The sequence below is a fragment of the Anomalospiza imberbis genome, chromosome 3, assembly GCF_031753505.1.
Source record: "Anomalospiza imberbis isolate Cuckoo-Finch-1a 21T00152 chromosome 3, ASM3175350v1, whole genome shotgun sequence".
NCBI lineage: Eukaryota > Metazoa > Chordata > Aves > Passeriformes > Viduidae > Anomalospiza > Anomalospiza imberbis.
In genome coordinates, this window is record NC_089683.1 from 92,222,258 (window position 1) to 92,238,797 (window position 16,540).

Consider the following 16,540-nt stretch of genomic DNA (forward strand, 5'->3'; position numbering starts at 1 on the left):
GTCCTGTTCCTACTTCCTTTAGCTGTTTTGAATCAACAGTGGATAGAGCAATACTTACATGAGGGTGAAACACGATCTCACAAATTACAAAAAATAAACAATGTTAAGTGTAGCTTGTGGCTATAGGCAGATCTGAAGCAGTCTAATGGGAACACACTGACTTTTTGAAAATAAAACAGCTATGCCACATTGTCATAAAGCCATAGTGAGGGCTGGATTTGAAGAAGAGAAAATCTTTCAAAAAGTGGCTTCCAGAAAGAAGTCTGAGAAATAACTTTTGTTTCATGTATTGAGTTGCTATTTGGTATGCAGTAGGAGATGCTTCTTTATTTTTACTGCTTTTCCATCCCTCTTGATGTTAAGGCACTTAATTGATAACTTTTACTAAAAATATAAAATCATTGTTTTCTGCATAAAAACAGGATAATATGTATATGCCTCATAATGGTCATATTTGGAATAAGAGCTCTTTCCTCTCCTTAAAGGTGCAGGAAAACATCATTATTACACAGCTCACAAAATCATGCTTAGGAAAGGACGTGCAGTGTGACAAGACATTCTAGAAAATTGGCTCTTCCTGTTGGGCTTTCATCAGCCTTTGAGTCCTGGTGGGCTTTCTGCTGGTAGAGCCTTAAAGCAGCCTGAAGGCAGCAAAGTTGGTTTTACAGGATGCTGAAACAAGACTGAGCAGGGCTGGTTATTGCACAGGAGGAGGCTGGTGAGAACTGCTAGGGCTGTCCCCCTGAGGGCTGAGCTGGTTCCAGCCAGGAAGGGCTGGTGAATTGTGATTTAGTTCACAGTATTGCATCCACACTTGGGATACCCATTAGATACAAATGAAGAGGGCCTTGCTCTATTCTTCTTTACTGTTCCATGTTCTGGTCATTTCATTTTATGTCTAGACAGCTGTTCATCATGTTAGATATTTGTATTTCACATTCCTCACATTTCCTTAAGACTTTGTTGGTGGGGAAGAAACATTCATAAAGTTGTGCCAAGTTTCAGAAGACTGCTATCTGAAGTTTTATGTAGGACCTTTTATACAGGCCTTTATTTTTGAAAGCTAACTCTGGAAGTACATTGTTGCTATTAGCACCCCTGGGGGACTGTCTCCCTCTAGAAGATAAATGTATGCTTCCCTAGCAAAGATGATGTTGTAGTCTTGATTGAAGAGTGAGCTCTTAATTCCCTCAACCTCTGTTTTTTTAGCAAATCTGTCCCTGATTCTCTGTTGCAGGGTGTAGAGTAAAATAAGGGAAAATATTTTTCCTCCTTCCGGCAACAAGTAAGCCTCTCCCTCCCTCCTTCTGTCCATCCAGCTGTAGCTGAACAAAAAACATCACAGGAACTTAAAGGGAGAAATATAATCCAATATCTATTTCTTCTCATCACTATGTACAATATAAAATAATACTTAATTCCCAACAGCTCATTCAAAAGCATATGTTTCTTCTTTCCCCACTTCACTAGTCTGAAGTAATTCCTGCTGGCTCTAGACTTTTCTTACTCTGTTGTGGCTGTCAACATCAAAATTTCTATTACCTCTCTCCCTTCATTGTGGGGGTCCTTCTCTCCTCTTACTCTCTTTTTATCACTGATTTCTCCCTCCTCCTCCTGTCACTCTTTTGTTTTCTTGATTCTCCAAGAGCTTTTCAGTTTGCCCCACACTGGCAGGATGGAGTCCTACTGTTTATTTTGTTCTGTCTGATTGGGGAAGCTGAAATTTAGCAACCATTGGACTTCTCCAAATTGCTGTGTGTAATTGAATTGTCTAGAGTGTTAATCATCATTGGATTATTCTGACATACTTGATGCAAAAATATGTACATTAAAATAATAATGTAATTACAGAATTTGCTTTTAGCATGAATATATTTCTTCTTAGTGACACCAAAATTATTTACTACTCCCAATATTTATATATTGTTTTGACAGATATGCAGTGGGCTATGACTAATTTTAAGGTGGTACCATTTATTTCATGCTGCTTAAAAGCAAGGATTTCCCCCCTCCCCTTTTACCCCATCACATTTCATTATTCATGGACACATTTGCATTGTCGGCTTTCCCAAAACCTTGGTGTATTGGCTGGAATGATCAGATGAATTGCTTAACCATGTCATCGCTAACTAGGAGTACTGAACATACTCTTGCTTTATCTTTTCCCTAGCAGTTCTTCTGATTTGTTTTTTTATTTATCCTGTTAGTTTAAATATAAGAAATGCAAGCCAAAATAGCCAGTAATGTGGAAATGTAGGCTGCCAGGAGCTGTGTGGGCTAAGAGTAAACTTTTGACTTTGGAGGCAGGATGCTAAGGCAGCTCAGCTGGCAGGTTAATGGTGATTGTCATGAATATTAAATGACAGAACCAAAACAAAACTCCCAGGGAGACACTTATGCACAAATCTCACATAGCAACACAAGCAGCTCAGACAGCTGGCTCTCTGTAGGCTCTCTTGAAAGAAAACAGTGCCGAGGAGTATTAAGATGATTTTTATAAACCAGAAAGCCAATTTGTGATGCACTGGTTGAAAGTTAGAGGCCTTAATGATTTACAGCTTTAGGCAAAAATCTGTTTTATGAAGTAGATAAATAACAGGTAAATTACATCTATGCTGTTCTCCCTTGGATTAAGTGCTTTGTAATATTTTTTGAGTTTTGTGCTGTCTGAGAATGTGTAAACAAATGTGTACCAGCCTTACTGTTAAAGTTCATACCGGCTCTGGTGTGCAGGTATAGTCCCACTTTTCCCTCTGAAGTTCCTCTAATCCCTTTTTTGTTTTGATTTGGGTGTTTTGGGGGTTTTTTTGTGGTTTTTATTTTTTGTTTGTTTTTTTTTTTTTTGGGGGGGGGGGGGGGTTGGTTTGGTTTGGGTTTTTTCTCTCAGAAAACCCCACCAAAATTCAGGGCACAGAATAATGAACTACATTTGAGTTTCTGTTTTGTGATTTGTCCCAGACAGGGTAAGATCTTGCTATTCACAGAGTTCCTCCTTTGGCTCCTGTGGTGTAAAGCTACCTGTGCCTACTGCTACATGGAAAAAATTGCAAAAGAATTAAAATTCAAGAAGCCTGGATTTATTTCAAGTAACACCAGTAGAGATCTGGGATGATTCCATTAAAAGCACTGCAGTCATGCTTCTAAAAGGACATCTAAAGGTGAGACATTCTTGAGGGCCTAGACAGTAATCTTTGTTACATTTTTAAGTGGGGATCAAATCCTTGCATATACCTTCCTTGACTTTCATGGTTATTTAAATTTATACCATCTTAATATGGGGTTCAGTGATCTCCGTTCTCCAAAAGGAATAAGGTGAAATAACAGAGTAGGTTTCCTCAGATAACTGCATGTTGTCATGATCCATTTTGTGGTGTTATTCTGAATATAAAAAGAGAAAGTGAATCTAAACTATTTTAGGTGCAATGAGTCAGTCTAAATGAGTTGATGGAAAAAGATAAAAATGAAAGGACAGTCCAGTTAGAGGAAGTTATGGAGAGTAATGCTTTTATATAAAACATTCTACAGAATTAATTTGGCTTTCCAAACTCTGTCTATAAATCAAGAAGTGCTTTCCAGTAGCTCATGGAGACCTCTCAGGTCTAGCTGTCTATGTTTAGTTCAATTTCATCAAAACCAGAATTCTTATATATAGATATATATATATATATAGATATATATAGATATATATATATAAAGTAGATTTTTAAAAGTATTTATGTAAATAATTAATGCAGGTATTCCAATTATTATTGACTACCAGCAGTGTGCACAATGAAAAATACAAGTGGCCAGCAGATTCCCAGCTGTAAAGAAAACACATTCAGTGAGATGATTTTTCAGCTAGTACCAGGAAAACCCCTGATTTATTTCTGTTGTTCTTAAAGCAAACAGTCTAGTGGAGGGTTTTTTAAAAGGGTAACATAAACCAGATACATTTCAAAGACTTTGGCTAGCTTATGTTTGCATTTTCACAGTACCATGAGGAATTTACACACACTGCCTCCAACAGGCCTTGCAATAAATTGAGCTACAGTATTGTAGAATAATGGTTTGTAACTATTTTCCTTTGTATTAAAGCTTCCCATAAATACATATTACTTGGATCAACATGGGGTAAACCTCACTCGCTTAAACTGAAAGATGAAGCTCCACAGAGTGATACCTCTTTGGAGTGAGGAAAGTAAAGTTAGAGTTCCATAAAGTAGCATTTTTGATACTATAGGCATCTTGGGGTCCCATCAGCCCAAATGTCCAGCCAACATTACCTTCCTCAAGAGGCTGGAAGTCACAGCAGGGATAAAAGTCACAAGGAATTCAAGGAAAACCCCGGCTTATTTAACAGCTGTGAAGCCATTAAGGATGGCAAAGCTGTAGTGAAGCTGAGAACTGCACCCTCATTTCTGTGTCCCAGGTCACCTATTCACTGGCTAAACTCCAGCCTCCTTTCTTAAACTGCAATGGGCATCGTTTAAAGACAAAATGGAAAAAATTGATAAGTTATGGACTGAACAGCAGAAGTGTGATTTTCCATGAATCCAGGCACCTGCAAGGTATCAAAGCCAAAGGCACCATATTTTTGAAAAATGAGACTGGGGTTGTCAAGCAAGGAGCCAGCAGTATAAGCTGTTTAATTTGTGCTAATTTCCCCAGAACTGTATCCAAGAAGGATGTCACACTTTTCTGTTCTCAAGTTCAACCTTATCTCTGAGAGCATCAGCAAGTTTCACCTCTTCTGAAAGAATACTCTCCTGTGATTTAGTTATAATCTCCTGCTCCTTCTTGTAAGTACAGTTTCACTCCCCTTCCTTTGCTCTGCCTCACATCATTATGTTGCACTGGTGTGCTGCTGCTTCACATATGAACCTTTCAGCAGCCTGTTTTCTTCCAGCTGCAAGACATGCTAAGCTCAAAGGAGACCACTCAGAGGAATGGGAAGGAATTTAGGGACAATAATAATATTTAATGTGTAGAATCACAGAGTCTCAGCACATACCAAACATCCCTGCTAAGCTCATGTTCCTAAAATCTTTTCACTAAAATTGATAGGTTGGTCTTTACACACATTAATACTGAGAGTTTTTCAGCTATCCCTACAAGCTCATTTCTGCCTATCAGTTTTTTTGTGTCAGGGTGTTAATTGTGACCTGGTCAGTTTAAGAAATACATGGAATACAACATATTTTAAAAGACTGTAAGACTGCTGCTGCCTTTGTCTAAATTGCTGGATCTGTCAGGTGTGTATATCAGGACAAACATACATTTGTCTCTGTGTAACATGAAAATACTTCAGAAATGCCTTGAAAGTTCTACTGCCCTATTCTTAAAATGTCTTGCATCTATTTTAAAGTACAGAGCATGGTGAAACAATAAATAAGGAAAAATCCTTGAAATGCCTGAGGCACTTCCAAGACATGTAATCTCAATTTAAACATGTAATCCCTTTGATTACCACTTTTGCCTTAAGTATACTTAGGTGTGCTGCACGGTTCAGAATGAACACTTTGGATTTTTGTGGAATGATATTTATTCTTATTAGTAAAGTTTTTAGGAGTTTTGCTCAAACTTAACAATTAATAAAGGCATGAATGGAATTAATAATTTTGAGTTTACCTGGACTTTTATCTGCAGTGTAAAATAAAGGCTATGGAGCCACAGCCCGCAGCGAGGCAAATAACCTTCCTAGGATACTCTTGATCTGCCATGGCTATTTTGAACCAAATATCAGTTTAATCTCTAAAGTTACCCTCCAGGCAGTGAATTGCTTGGTAACTAAGTTCTGTGTATCCAACATAAATGATTTTAGAATCCCTGCAAGCAGCATAGAACACGGCACGAGGAAGTTTTCAGTCATCATCTAATTCTGTCTGCCCAAACTGGCTGAAACAAGTGCTACATTTAAGGATTTTTTTTCCCATTCAAAGCTTTTGTTGTCTACAAAAGAAAGGTGAAAGCTCTAAGCTTCAGCTCTACCTTCAGATATTCCTACTAGCTTAGGCCTGGCTTGATTCAGTTAATGTGTTTGACACTTTGTATGCCACTGAGTTGTAATCTTTAAAGCCCCAGGAGAAGTGGATTAAAATTTTCACAATGCAAGGGTTTAGATTCAAGTCTTTTTCAAGATTTTATCTGCTGCCTTTGCACAGTATGGGAAAACTTTCAGCAAAATCTGGAAGGTAAAATATAGACCCTGGGACAGTGATTTCTTTTCCTTTTTCAGAGAGGTTTCTTTAAGTAGAGGGAAAATTAGGTCATATTTTGATTTTTCTTGGCTGGCTTATCTCCAAGATGGCCTGCACCCAGTTTCTTCTAAATTTTTCACTTCTCAGAAGGATAACATCTTATGTCAGAATGATAAAGACTCATGTCAAGAAGTACTGCAGAACATGGTAAGCTGAACATCCATCAACAGTATAAAATTTCTGATGGCAACAGCTACAAATAACTTACAGGAAACATTAAAAGAAATTGTTTATTCAAGAGTACTTCCTGTGGCTCTGCAGTTTGTCCAGGTGCACAAGCTCTGTTTTTCACAGAACATTCATCTCTGTTTCTCATGGTTTGGATTTCTCATCAACAGATTACCCAAGCCAAGATTTAAGTGTAAGTTTTGTAAAGAAGTAAATCAGGACTCACACTTTCTGCTGAACAGAAAGAAAAAAGCTAAACCAGAAGGTGTTATGTAAAGCCCAACAGATGGATAAGGGTGCAAGTTTGCATTGTTATCATTGGCCATATTTGACAGTAGCAAAAATAGGAAGTACTGCTATCAGACCCGCTCTGCCAGATCTACCTTGCCAGTATCAATTGTCCCAGTAGCACACTAAGATAAATTCTCATTTCCCACCTATTTTCTTTTCTGGATTAGAGTTATTTTGGACATGCCACGGTCAAAATCATGCCTATTACAGTACTTCTAGCAGTGATGCCCACCTATCATACACACAGGTCTTTAACACTCTGACTGACTACAGAGGGGAAAAAAAATCACCTTTTGATATAGCACTGATTTTTCTACCAAAGCAGACAGGTATGTTGTACATTATAATTGTCTGAACTGGCACTCACAGACAGAGCTCTGAATGAAGTGCTACAAATCTAAAAGTTTAGTGATTTTCTGTTTGTTTCAAAGCATTCATAGACAAGTACTAGTTTGTTTGAAAACTGCTATTCTGTATACCATTTAAATAGCTTTCAGGTTATAGATTCATGTGCATTTTTGTGAATATTACTTATGGGGCACAGATTTGTCATCTAAATTGCATGATTTGTGTATTTTTTCCTCTATGGAGAGGAAAACATTAGGCAAAGGAATAAATGGATGATGGGTAACAAAGTGGTGATTGTCATCACTTACATCAGTTCTGGGATTTCAAGATATCCAGTGTTCATCTGAAAATATGCAAATACTAATCAGAGCTGCTTAGCACATCTTCCTGGTGTGCAGCTGAATCCTTCTGAATGGCAGCTTTTCACTCACTGAAGTAAGCAGATTTTTTTTTTTTTACTTTTTTTCCTTTCAGTTCAACCAGATTAGCTGAAAAATTAGCATTGGTTTTCCTAAGTGTATCCTTCCACATTTCTTCCATTTTCTCTTGAGCAAATGCAAATTACATTGAGCCCATTTCAGATAAATATATTCATCTATAAGAGACAGAATACATATGTGAAAGTCATCTAAACCACTTTGTCTTGTTCTACAGGTTCTTGTGAGTCTTACAAGGGAAAACGACAACAATTTAATACCTTTCCAAATTATCATTTGTTGAATGTATTGCCTGATAGTGGTTTTGAAACAACAGTAAAAGGAGGTGATTTACAAACTGTTTTGAGACTTCCTCCATTCCAGAGCACAATCCTTAAACAGATAAGCATCCTCTTTTAATTTTTACTGAAACATGGAAGGCTGGCACGTCTGACAAGTGCAGTCTGAACTGTGATCCCACTGTGATTTCTACACTGATGTTGTGATGAATTCACAGCCGGTGGTACCATCAGACCACAAAGTTAGTAGCCTAAGCTGCAGTTTTCAAAGGATCACAAGGCCTTTTCTGCAAAAGAAAACTAATACAAAACCTGATTTAAGTCAATGACTCATATTTTAGCAAAGGGCTACAAAAAATTGGTGTCCATATACATATTATGGATAGAAAAGAAATGACTGCCTTATCCTAAATTCTTGGAAACATCTCAGCTGCTCTATCTGCAGGATTCAGAGCCCCTGCATTCCCGCAGGTGGTCTTGTTTAGATTAAGATACAATAACTAATAGCACGTTCTTAGGAGGATTTCTCTTCACTGCACTCTCTACAGCTGCAAAAAAGTAAAGAGAGTACTTCTTTTGAAATTTGCATTTCATAAACCCTCTACTGAATTTTTGTTGCTTACACTTGCAGTCCTAATGCTTCAGTCGTTAATAAGAGAAGTCCTTCTTGAAGCAGGCATGATAGAATTTATCCTGTCACAAATGTGTTAGTGTCAAAGTGAGGTACTATGGAAAAGAGTGCCAGCTGGGAAACACCAACTCGGATTATGCATCTAGGTGAGTGATAATTCTTAACATTCTGATAATTCTTAACATTCTGAAAACTATTATTAAGTACTAAAGGAAGGCAGTTCTTGGTGCAGCAATTCATTAAAACCTTAGACCTAAGTTAGCAAGATGGATATTGGAAGCATAAAGTAAATATAATGACATTTGCAATGTTATCTGGAAGCAGCAAGCAAAATGAAAAGAAATTCTAGACCTTCCAAGAGGTGTAGAGTAGGAGGGCTACAACAGGGCTTTTCACAGCTTGCTTGTTTTGAGTGCAATTTATAGCTCATGAGGGCACCTGTTTTATTGGAATAATACAGAGGTCAGGGAAATGCAGCTGCCTGAACAAAGCAGCCATAGCTGACAGTTTGTTTTTAAGCAAAATCAATTTCAGGCCGTTGGCAAGTAAAACAACCTTAGACATAAAACAGTGTTGTTGAATTAACACTAAAAGAACTACTGTGATACTCTGCATTTTTAAGAAGCAGTCAGTGAAAACGTATCAAGGATGTGTCCCCTTAAAGCCTTATTGTTCTAACACTTCTATTGAGTGGAAACCCCAAGTGAAATAGCCTAGGAAGTGATTAAATGTGAAACCTTCAGTTTCCAAATGGAAATTAAACCAAACAGGAAATATTTTTCTTTCTAAAGTGCACTCAGTTGTGATAACCTTGTCTTTAATAACAGAAAGGAAGGACTAAAGCATCTCCCTCACAGACAAGGGTGAGAGCAGGTTGAATTTGTGAGGATCTTGCAATACAAGAGGGGGTTTTATATCACCATTTCCCGTTGCAACAGGAGCACTTCCTCATTGACAAGAACCTGAAATTCAGTACAAGCAGAAGCTGAGTTACCTGCTTTGACATCAGCAAAGGTGATTTTGTAGGGATAACAGGAAAAATAGGGCGAGAACAGGAACACTGAGCCACTCAGTGGTGATGAACTGCAATTGAGCTACAACGGGTTTTTCTTGAAATGCAGCTGGATATCTTGATCCCAGATGAAGCAAGGACTTCTACAGTAACCACAGCAGCACAACTACTGAAGCTGCCCCATGAGGGAGCATGCAAGGAAAGAAGGAGAAGGGCAAAAAAAACTAGTAGGCACTGAAAAATTATTTGTGAAATGTTGGCAACCAACCAACCACCATAACCACCAAACCCACATGCATTCCCACAAAGACAACAGGTTATTGTCATGGAGCAAACTCCCAGCTGCTGTTGGTCTCTAATCAAAAGGGCAGCAGTAATAATAATAAATAGTAAGACATAATAATTATCTGAAGCAATAGTCATTTCTTAGATGCCGATTTATTTTTTCTACTAAGAGCACCATCCAACAGTGGGAGGGCCCATGGAGTCCCTCCTGCAAATGAAGTGGTCTAATGGCAAGATAAAATAAATCTAGAATAAAATCTGTAACATTGGGAAAGAATGGGCAAATACATAAAAACAGCTTTTCTAGTTATTCAACTGACAGGCAGCTGTACCCTGCAAACTAGATGGTGGAGAATCATCTAATAAAATCTTCCCTTCATAGAAAGTTACCAAAATGCTTAAGAAATAGAACAACAATACAGAATCATATTTTTATTATAGCTGTATTATTAATGCAGAATCGAGAGCAGCTGCTTTGTTTTTCCCTTATCAATCAAAATGGTGACAGTGACAGATAAATCCACATATGAAACAATTCACTTTCTACTTAGTTAAAGTCAGGGGTTAGCAGCAATTTATACAGCTCAGGCTTTTACAGTCCTGTTGTTGCTGGAAGACTGCCAGGGAAACACCATCAAGGGGGTCTGCTTTCACACTGCAGGATCTGCTGTTTTGTGTCAGATTAAGAGGAAGAGGAATATGGCACTGCACACTTCATTAAAACAGCAGGAATTTTTAATGAACCAGGGTAAGAACAAAGGAAATCTAAGAGACAAAAAAGGAGAGCTGAAATTGCTAATATAAAAATGCTAACAATGTCCACAGGACACTAAGCTGCTATCATAAACTTGTGCTTTAAGAGTATGTGACAAACAGTGGGCTATGATTTTCTCTTTTTGCCAGAGAAAGACTGAAGGAAGGCAGAAGAAAATCATCATAATCTAATATGGATGACATCTTTGATAATTATTTTTAAAAAGTAAATTTATCCAAACCTAACTAATAGTCTTATTTAAAATGTCACAGTAGTCCTCGTGGGGGAAAAATAGATTTATTTTTCTCAGTTTACAGCTGTAGGCTTTGCAGAAATACTCCACAGTAACTGCATTTGAGGAGACTCAGTGGCTTTATATCCAGTATTCTCAAACCCATCAAATATTAAATTCCATAATGCTTTTGAAAATGTAAGCCTGTATATAATGTATTGCACCTGTCTGTACTTATGCTACCTACATGCACATGAAGCACAGAGAATTGATGTTAGTTTGTCCAAATAATTAATTTACACTTTTCCAAGGAGTGGGAAACAACTTGGGATTTACAAAAAGACCAGTCATATTTCAATTATTAAAAGCTTTCTTCTTTCTTCTAAGGAATGTAATTTTACATTATACACTTCTTTACAGAGAAATCCTGGCAGAAAGAACTTGCAGGTTCAATAATTCCTGTAATTCCCAGCAAACAGCCCAGGTGTATGACACTACTACAGATCTGTTTGTTTCCTCTATGCCATGTGTGTACACACACACTTATTTTCTGAGCAGAGAACTAACTCATGGTAGCTAATTGTAGTAATGAACTCCACAACACAGGGAATTAATTTAATATTCTGCTGTGCGTCTGCCCAGGCATTCTCTGGGTACAAAAACGTTCCTCAAAACTCATCTTTAATGCTGAAATGTGGCTGATCTTCAGGTTTAAAGTCCAGATTGGGGCTGCCATCCTCATTCAGAATTCGCCGAGAAGTATAGCCAACAATTGGATATTTGGCTTTATAAACATTATTGAAGATGTCATCCAGGGACTTCAGTTCCTCCTCTGTGAGTCCTGTCTAAAAGAAACAGGGAAATGAAAGTTCTGTCTCAGAGAAATAAAAATAGATATATTTACTTGTTTGAGGTTTTTTTTAATGATTAATATAAACCTTAGGGTCAGCTTTTGGGTTTACACTGCAGAGCATGATGAACAAAATTGATAGTACAGCCTGTAATTGTATTATTTCCATTCAAATTCAGCCTTAACAATACTTCAGGGTATTCAGGTCAAACAAGCAGCAACTCACCACCAGAGCTAGCATACACTGCCACGTCAGGATACACCAAACCAAAAGAAAGGGATTTACTGTGTTTGTGAGCATCTTTTTAAACAGCAGGTAATTTCCCTTTTATATGCTTACAGAAGTTGTATTGATTCCACAAATTAAAACCTTTCCTCTTGAAGGCTGTTAACACCTTTCATGACCAGTAAATATGTTTTATGTATCTAAAGAGAGCTAATGCATTTTGATTTTAAATATGTGAGTCAACTAATATAAATACAAACAATGTAAAATCATCACTCATCATCTTGCATAATAATAAAAAATTGCTAAGTGGAATTAAACCGATGGCCCGTTTTCTTACTGTGTCATGTGTAAGATCTGCTGGATCCAGAGACATCTTTGCAACTCCTCTTGTTGAGTCTTTTCCAACCAAAGCATTGTATGGGGCTCCTTTTCCATAAAACTCTGTCAGATTAAAAAATAAATAAATAACATCCAGTGATGAACTGACAGTGTACAGTGTATGTTCAGCCTCTACCCTTCACCAGACTCTGAACTGAATGCCAGTGAACTGAAAGCAACAATTCAAGTCTAAGAGCCTTCTTTCTAGAACTGACTTTGGATTTCCTACTTTTTGGGGTTATACAGCTTTTGAACCTCCTATACTGCATTCTTAAAATTTACCTATTATTTAGGGAGTTGTGCTTTACATTCTCATGAGATGTTTGTAGACCCCAGAATTCGCAAGCTTTGTCTAATTTAGGATTTTAAGATCAGCCAACCCAATGTGTACGCCCAGACAAGGTTAGTACAAACACAGTAACAAGCCATTAGTTTACTTATGATGACATCAAGGCAAGTTTCTAAGACCCTCATGGTCCCTTCAAACTTTTTATAGCAAATCTGGATTAAGTAGCAGGAGCTCAAATTAAAACATTTGTAGTTCTCAGGGAAGGCACAAACTGCAAAGGGAGTGAACACCAGCACAGAAGGAAAAGATGCAGCTGCATCAGTTTTAATATTGTGCGGTGGGTATGTCCACGTTAGCTTTGATCTGCTCAGCTCATGCACCCAGGGCAGTAAAATGCTGTAGCTTCCATGTGGCCTGACCCCACATCTGGCAAGGACTCAGGCATCTGGGAAGTTCTAGTTTTCATTAGCAGTGCCCAAGCTACCTGGACAGTGCTGGCTTGTCTGTCTACATGTTGTGATCTCAGACCAGTGTAGGTTCTAGACAAAACCATAGTAGGGGAGCTGTCAGAGGAGGAAAATAAAGTTTTTTAGAAGAGGAAAAAGCATATCTTTTTGTTTCAATTGAACTGCAAGCTTCCAATACACTGGGAATATTTAAAAACAAATGTCTGAATAATAACACGAAAGCAAAGTAGACAGCAGAGGAGAAGCACACTAACCTTTTCCAGAGGTGACATCAAACACTACTCCCTTCACCGCCAGGTAGATGGGCTGTCCTTCCTGGAGGGAAAGCCATCAATACATCCTCAGCATTTAAGCACAGGCAAAAAGCAGTTCCTTTCAGCTGTGAAATCCACAAGTTCTTTGGTCACAAATTCTTTGTTTACTCTTGTTATGCCACCACACATGTTCCCTCTCTTGACATTTCTTGCTTGTGCTTTAAACTGTCCCTAATATTCTTTGAGGGTTCAACCTCAAGCAGTGAGAGAATCTTTTTACTCTAAACAGCACAACCATAGAAGACGTGTCCCTTTTGCAAGTCACCTCATGTCTGCACAGCAGTCTGCTTGAAGATTGTCAACTGTATCTTTTTATTCCTAATGCAGATGGATATTGCCCAAAATAAAAGGGTGTGTGGCCAACAGCATTATTTGATTAAGAAACAAAGATAAATACATAAACACACGTAAATCTGATCTGCTGGCATCTGTTTTACTAAATATTCCAGTGCTTCTGCTTTGTGTTTTATACATAAGATGTAATTTTAGTCCAACATTGGTTAGTCTCTTCAAAGTATCTAGAGAAGACCCTGAGAAGGTCAGACAGCAAGTGATTCGAAAGAGAAGCAGATGTGTATGGATACAGAACTTTATAATTTTGAATCTGGAGTTCTGCTGAGCCTTCTGAATCAAAGGAAGCTAAACACTCCTAAGTTAACACTGTCTTATTATTTTGATAATCTTGGTGGGTTTTTGTTGTTTTGGTTTTGGATTTTTTTTTTTTTAAGTCTAAGTACATGGTTTAATGAATTACTGAGAGAAAATTAACTTTGGCTCCAACTTGTGGTAATCTGAAATCCTCTGGCAGGAGCACCTTGCCAAGCAGGGAGCGAGCAAAATGGGCACATGGCACCCAGTTATCTAATGGTGTGTGGCAGCATCAGCCCCGGCAGCTGCCAGCCGGACCGCGGGCAGAGGCTGGAGCACACGGCTGCCTGCAAACCTCTCACAAACCGCTGCCCGAGAAGCAAGGGATGCCCAGAACGACAGGGCGGGAGGGATGGCGGGGCGGCACAGCAGCAGAGCACGAGAAACCCGAGCTTCGCGGCGGCTCCAGGGCTCGGAGCGCCAGGGAAGGCAGCAGCGCCGGGGCTGTGCGGGCCCGGCCCGGCCTCGGCGCGGAGCGGCGGCCCGGCCCTACCTGGTGCCCGTCGTATCTGGCCAGCTCGGGCTCGGTGAAGAGCCGCACGGGAGCCTCGGCCGGCGGCCTGAAGCGCAGCTCGGGCTCGGCGCTGGCGGCCCGCAGCAGCAGGAGCAGCAGGCAGGGCAGCGGCAGCGGGCCCCGGGCCGCAGCGCCCGCCATGCCGAGGAGCGCGCACCGCCCCCGGCCTGCGGCTCGGGAAGGGAGCGGGGTGGGAGCGGAGTTAAAGGAGCACCCTGGAGAGGGCTCGCAGGAGCCGCCGCGGACGCTTGCACAGCGCCGAGGGGCTCGGCAGGGCTTAGGCTGGGGAAAAGGAGGCTTGGGGAGAGCTTCTGGCTCTCCACGACTGCAGCCAAGTGCCGGTCTGCCGCTGCTCACGGGTAACAGTCGATAGGACAAAGGGAAATAGCCTCACGTTGTGCCAGGGAGGTTTAGACTGGATATTAGGGAGAACTCCACAGAAAGGCACTGGAACAGGCTGCCCCGGGCAGTGGTGGAGTCACCATCGCTGGAGGTATTTGAAAGAAACGTGGATGTGGCACCTAAGGACGTGCTAAAGAGATGGACTTGGCACCATAACAGACACCTAATAATAAAAGATTTCTCAATTTTCCTCATTCCCCTCTTGAAGTTTCTCTGCTAGCTGTTTTCAATGGTTATTCACAAAATCGGCGCACATAGTTGTGAAAAACACCAATCACTTGGTTTTTAAACTTCTAAAAGTTTATTAGTAATAAAATAGTTATTAAAATAGTAATAAAACTAGAGGAATAAAAATTTGAACAGTGAGGATTAGGACACTACGAGACAATAAAAAGCAAAGAATTACGTACGTCTGGATGTGTTTGGGCACTAAGCTGCCAAAAACATGCCCTGTGAACAAAGGAATAACCCTTAAAAGCAGTAGCCTGTTGCATATTCATATATCTCATACATGATGCATAAATTCCTTGCAAATTAAGATTTTTTCTGGTTTTTGTCAACTCCTTTCCCTTAATCCTGGTGGTTCCATAAATTTGGAGAGACAGCAGAAGAATGTTTGTCTTTTCCGATAAGGAGGCCGTAACTCTTTATGAGCCCTGTCGCTGTTATCTCTGTGCAAAGAGTTTCTTGATTATCTTATCCCTTTTCTAGAGCTAGAAAAAAATATCTTACATTGCAGAGTTTCTATTTTAACCTTATGTTATAACCTAAAACTATATTTAACACACTACTTAAGAGAATTAATACAGCATAACTTTCTAACATTACACATATAATATTCATTTTAACATTTGTGAAAAGCCAATCATAAAATATGCATTTTTCACATAGTGCAGGCTTCATCTTTGTGACAAAAAACCCAGACATTTTTAGCCTAGGAACAGACTGAATAAACAGGAAATTTTCAGATTACAGTTTTCCCTATGTTATAAATATGGCATGGGGGAACATTCAAGACTGGCAGAAGAATAAGCTTGGTGTTTATCATTCTATATAGAATTAAGAATATTAGAAATTTTTTGCAGTTCAGATACATATATCACATCCCTCGCTGCAGCGCTGACAAGTGAGGATCTGAAGGATTTAAAGCCTGGATGTTTGATCCTGCAGCATCCACTCTTCCTGACTACAGTGCTGTAATTCAAATGTATAATAGGATTGTTATTGGCAAAGGACTTCAGATCTTGGTTATTAACTTACTAGGTGTGGGCCTTAGGCAGAGGGGGATGATCTACTCAGCAGACTCCCTCACAGTGTTGCATCTCAATGCAAAAAGATGTTGCACATGCTTTTTTTGATGATGCAACATTAACAATTACTTCCACGCTGGGGAAGGAAAAAAAATAAATAGCTGTGTAGGTATTTGTGGCCACGTGGCTCGTGAATCAGCCCTTACGTGGCTTTGGCTTTTATTTTCCTGCAGTGCCCCATTGCTGCGGGCACAGCACGGGTGGGTCACCCCAGGAGTCCTGCAGGAGTTCTGTCTGCTGATCAAGCACGCCTGGTGTTCTGGTGTTCTGATAACAGCCTTGAGCAAAAGAAAATAAAAATTAAAATTAAAAAAAAATAAAAGGGTAGTATTTTGTGCAGCTCGGGGGGAAAGCCGGCTCTCCAAGTGTGGCTCATGCTTGTGTTAGCAGAGTTTGCGTTGTGAAGCAGAAGAGTCTCATCTCCCCATCAGCACCTCTCAGGAGGGAGAGATGTTCCTGCAAAC

At 39.5% G+C, this 16,540-nt stretch overlaps 1 protein-coding gene and 1 long non-coding RNA gene across 2 annotated transcripts; one reads left to right on the forward strand and one right to left on the reverse strand.

The window, feature by feature from the left end:
• Positions 1 to 4,461: 4,461 nt before the first annotated feature.
• Positions 4,462 to 7,820, forward strand: LOC137471409 (uncharacterized). Its single transcript, XR_010997573.1, has 2 exons — positions 4,462 to 4,781; positions 7,701 to 7,820. It is a non-coding gene; the product is annotated as an uncharacterized lncRNA (long non-coding RNA).
• A 1,366-nt stretch (positions 7,821 to 9,186) lies between these two features.
• On the reverse strand, positions 9,187 to 14,540 carry NENF (neudesin neurotrophic factor). The gene is made up of 4 exons (XM_068185747.1): positions 14,344 to 14,540; positions 13,143 to 13,203; positions 12,092 to 12,195; positions 9,187 to 11,520 (listed from the first exon to the last, which is right to left on the reverse strand). Exons 1-4 carry the CDS (start codon positions 14,503 to 14,505, stop codon positions 11,344 to 11,346), a joined length of 504 nt encoding a protein of 167 aa, XP_068041848.1. The 5' UTR covers positions 14,506 to 14,540; the 3' UTR covers positions 9,187 to 11,343.
• Positions 14,541 to 16,540: the final 2,000 nt, after the last annotated feature.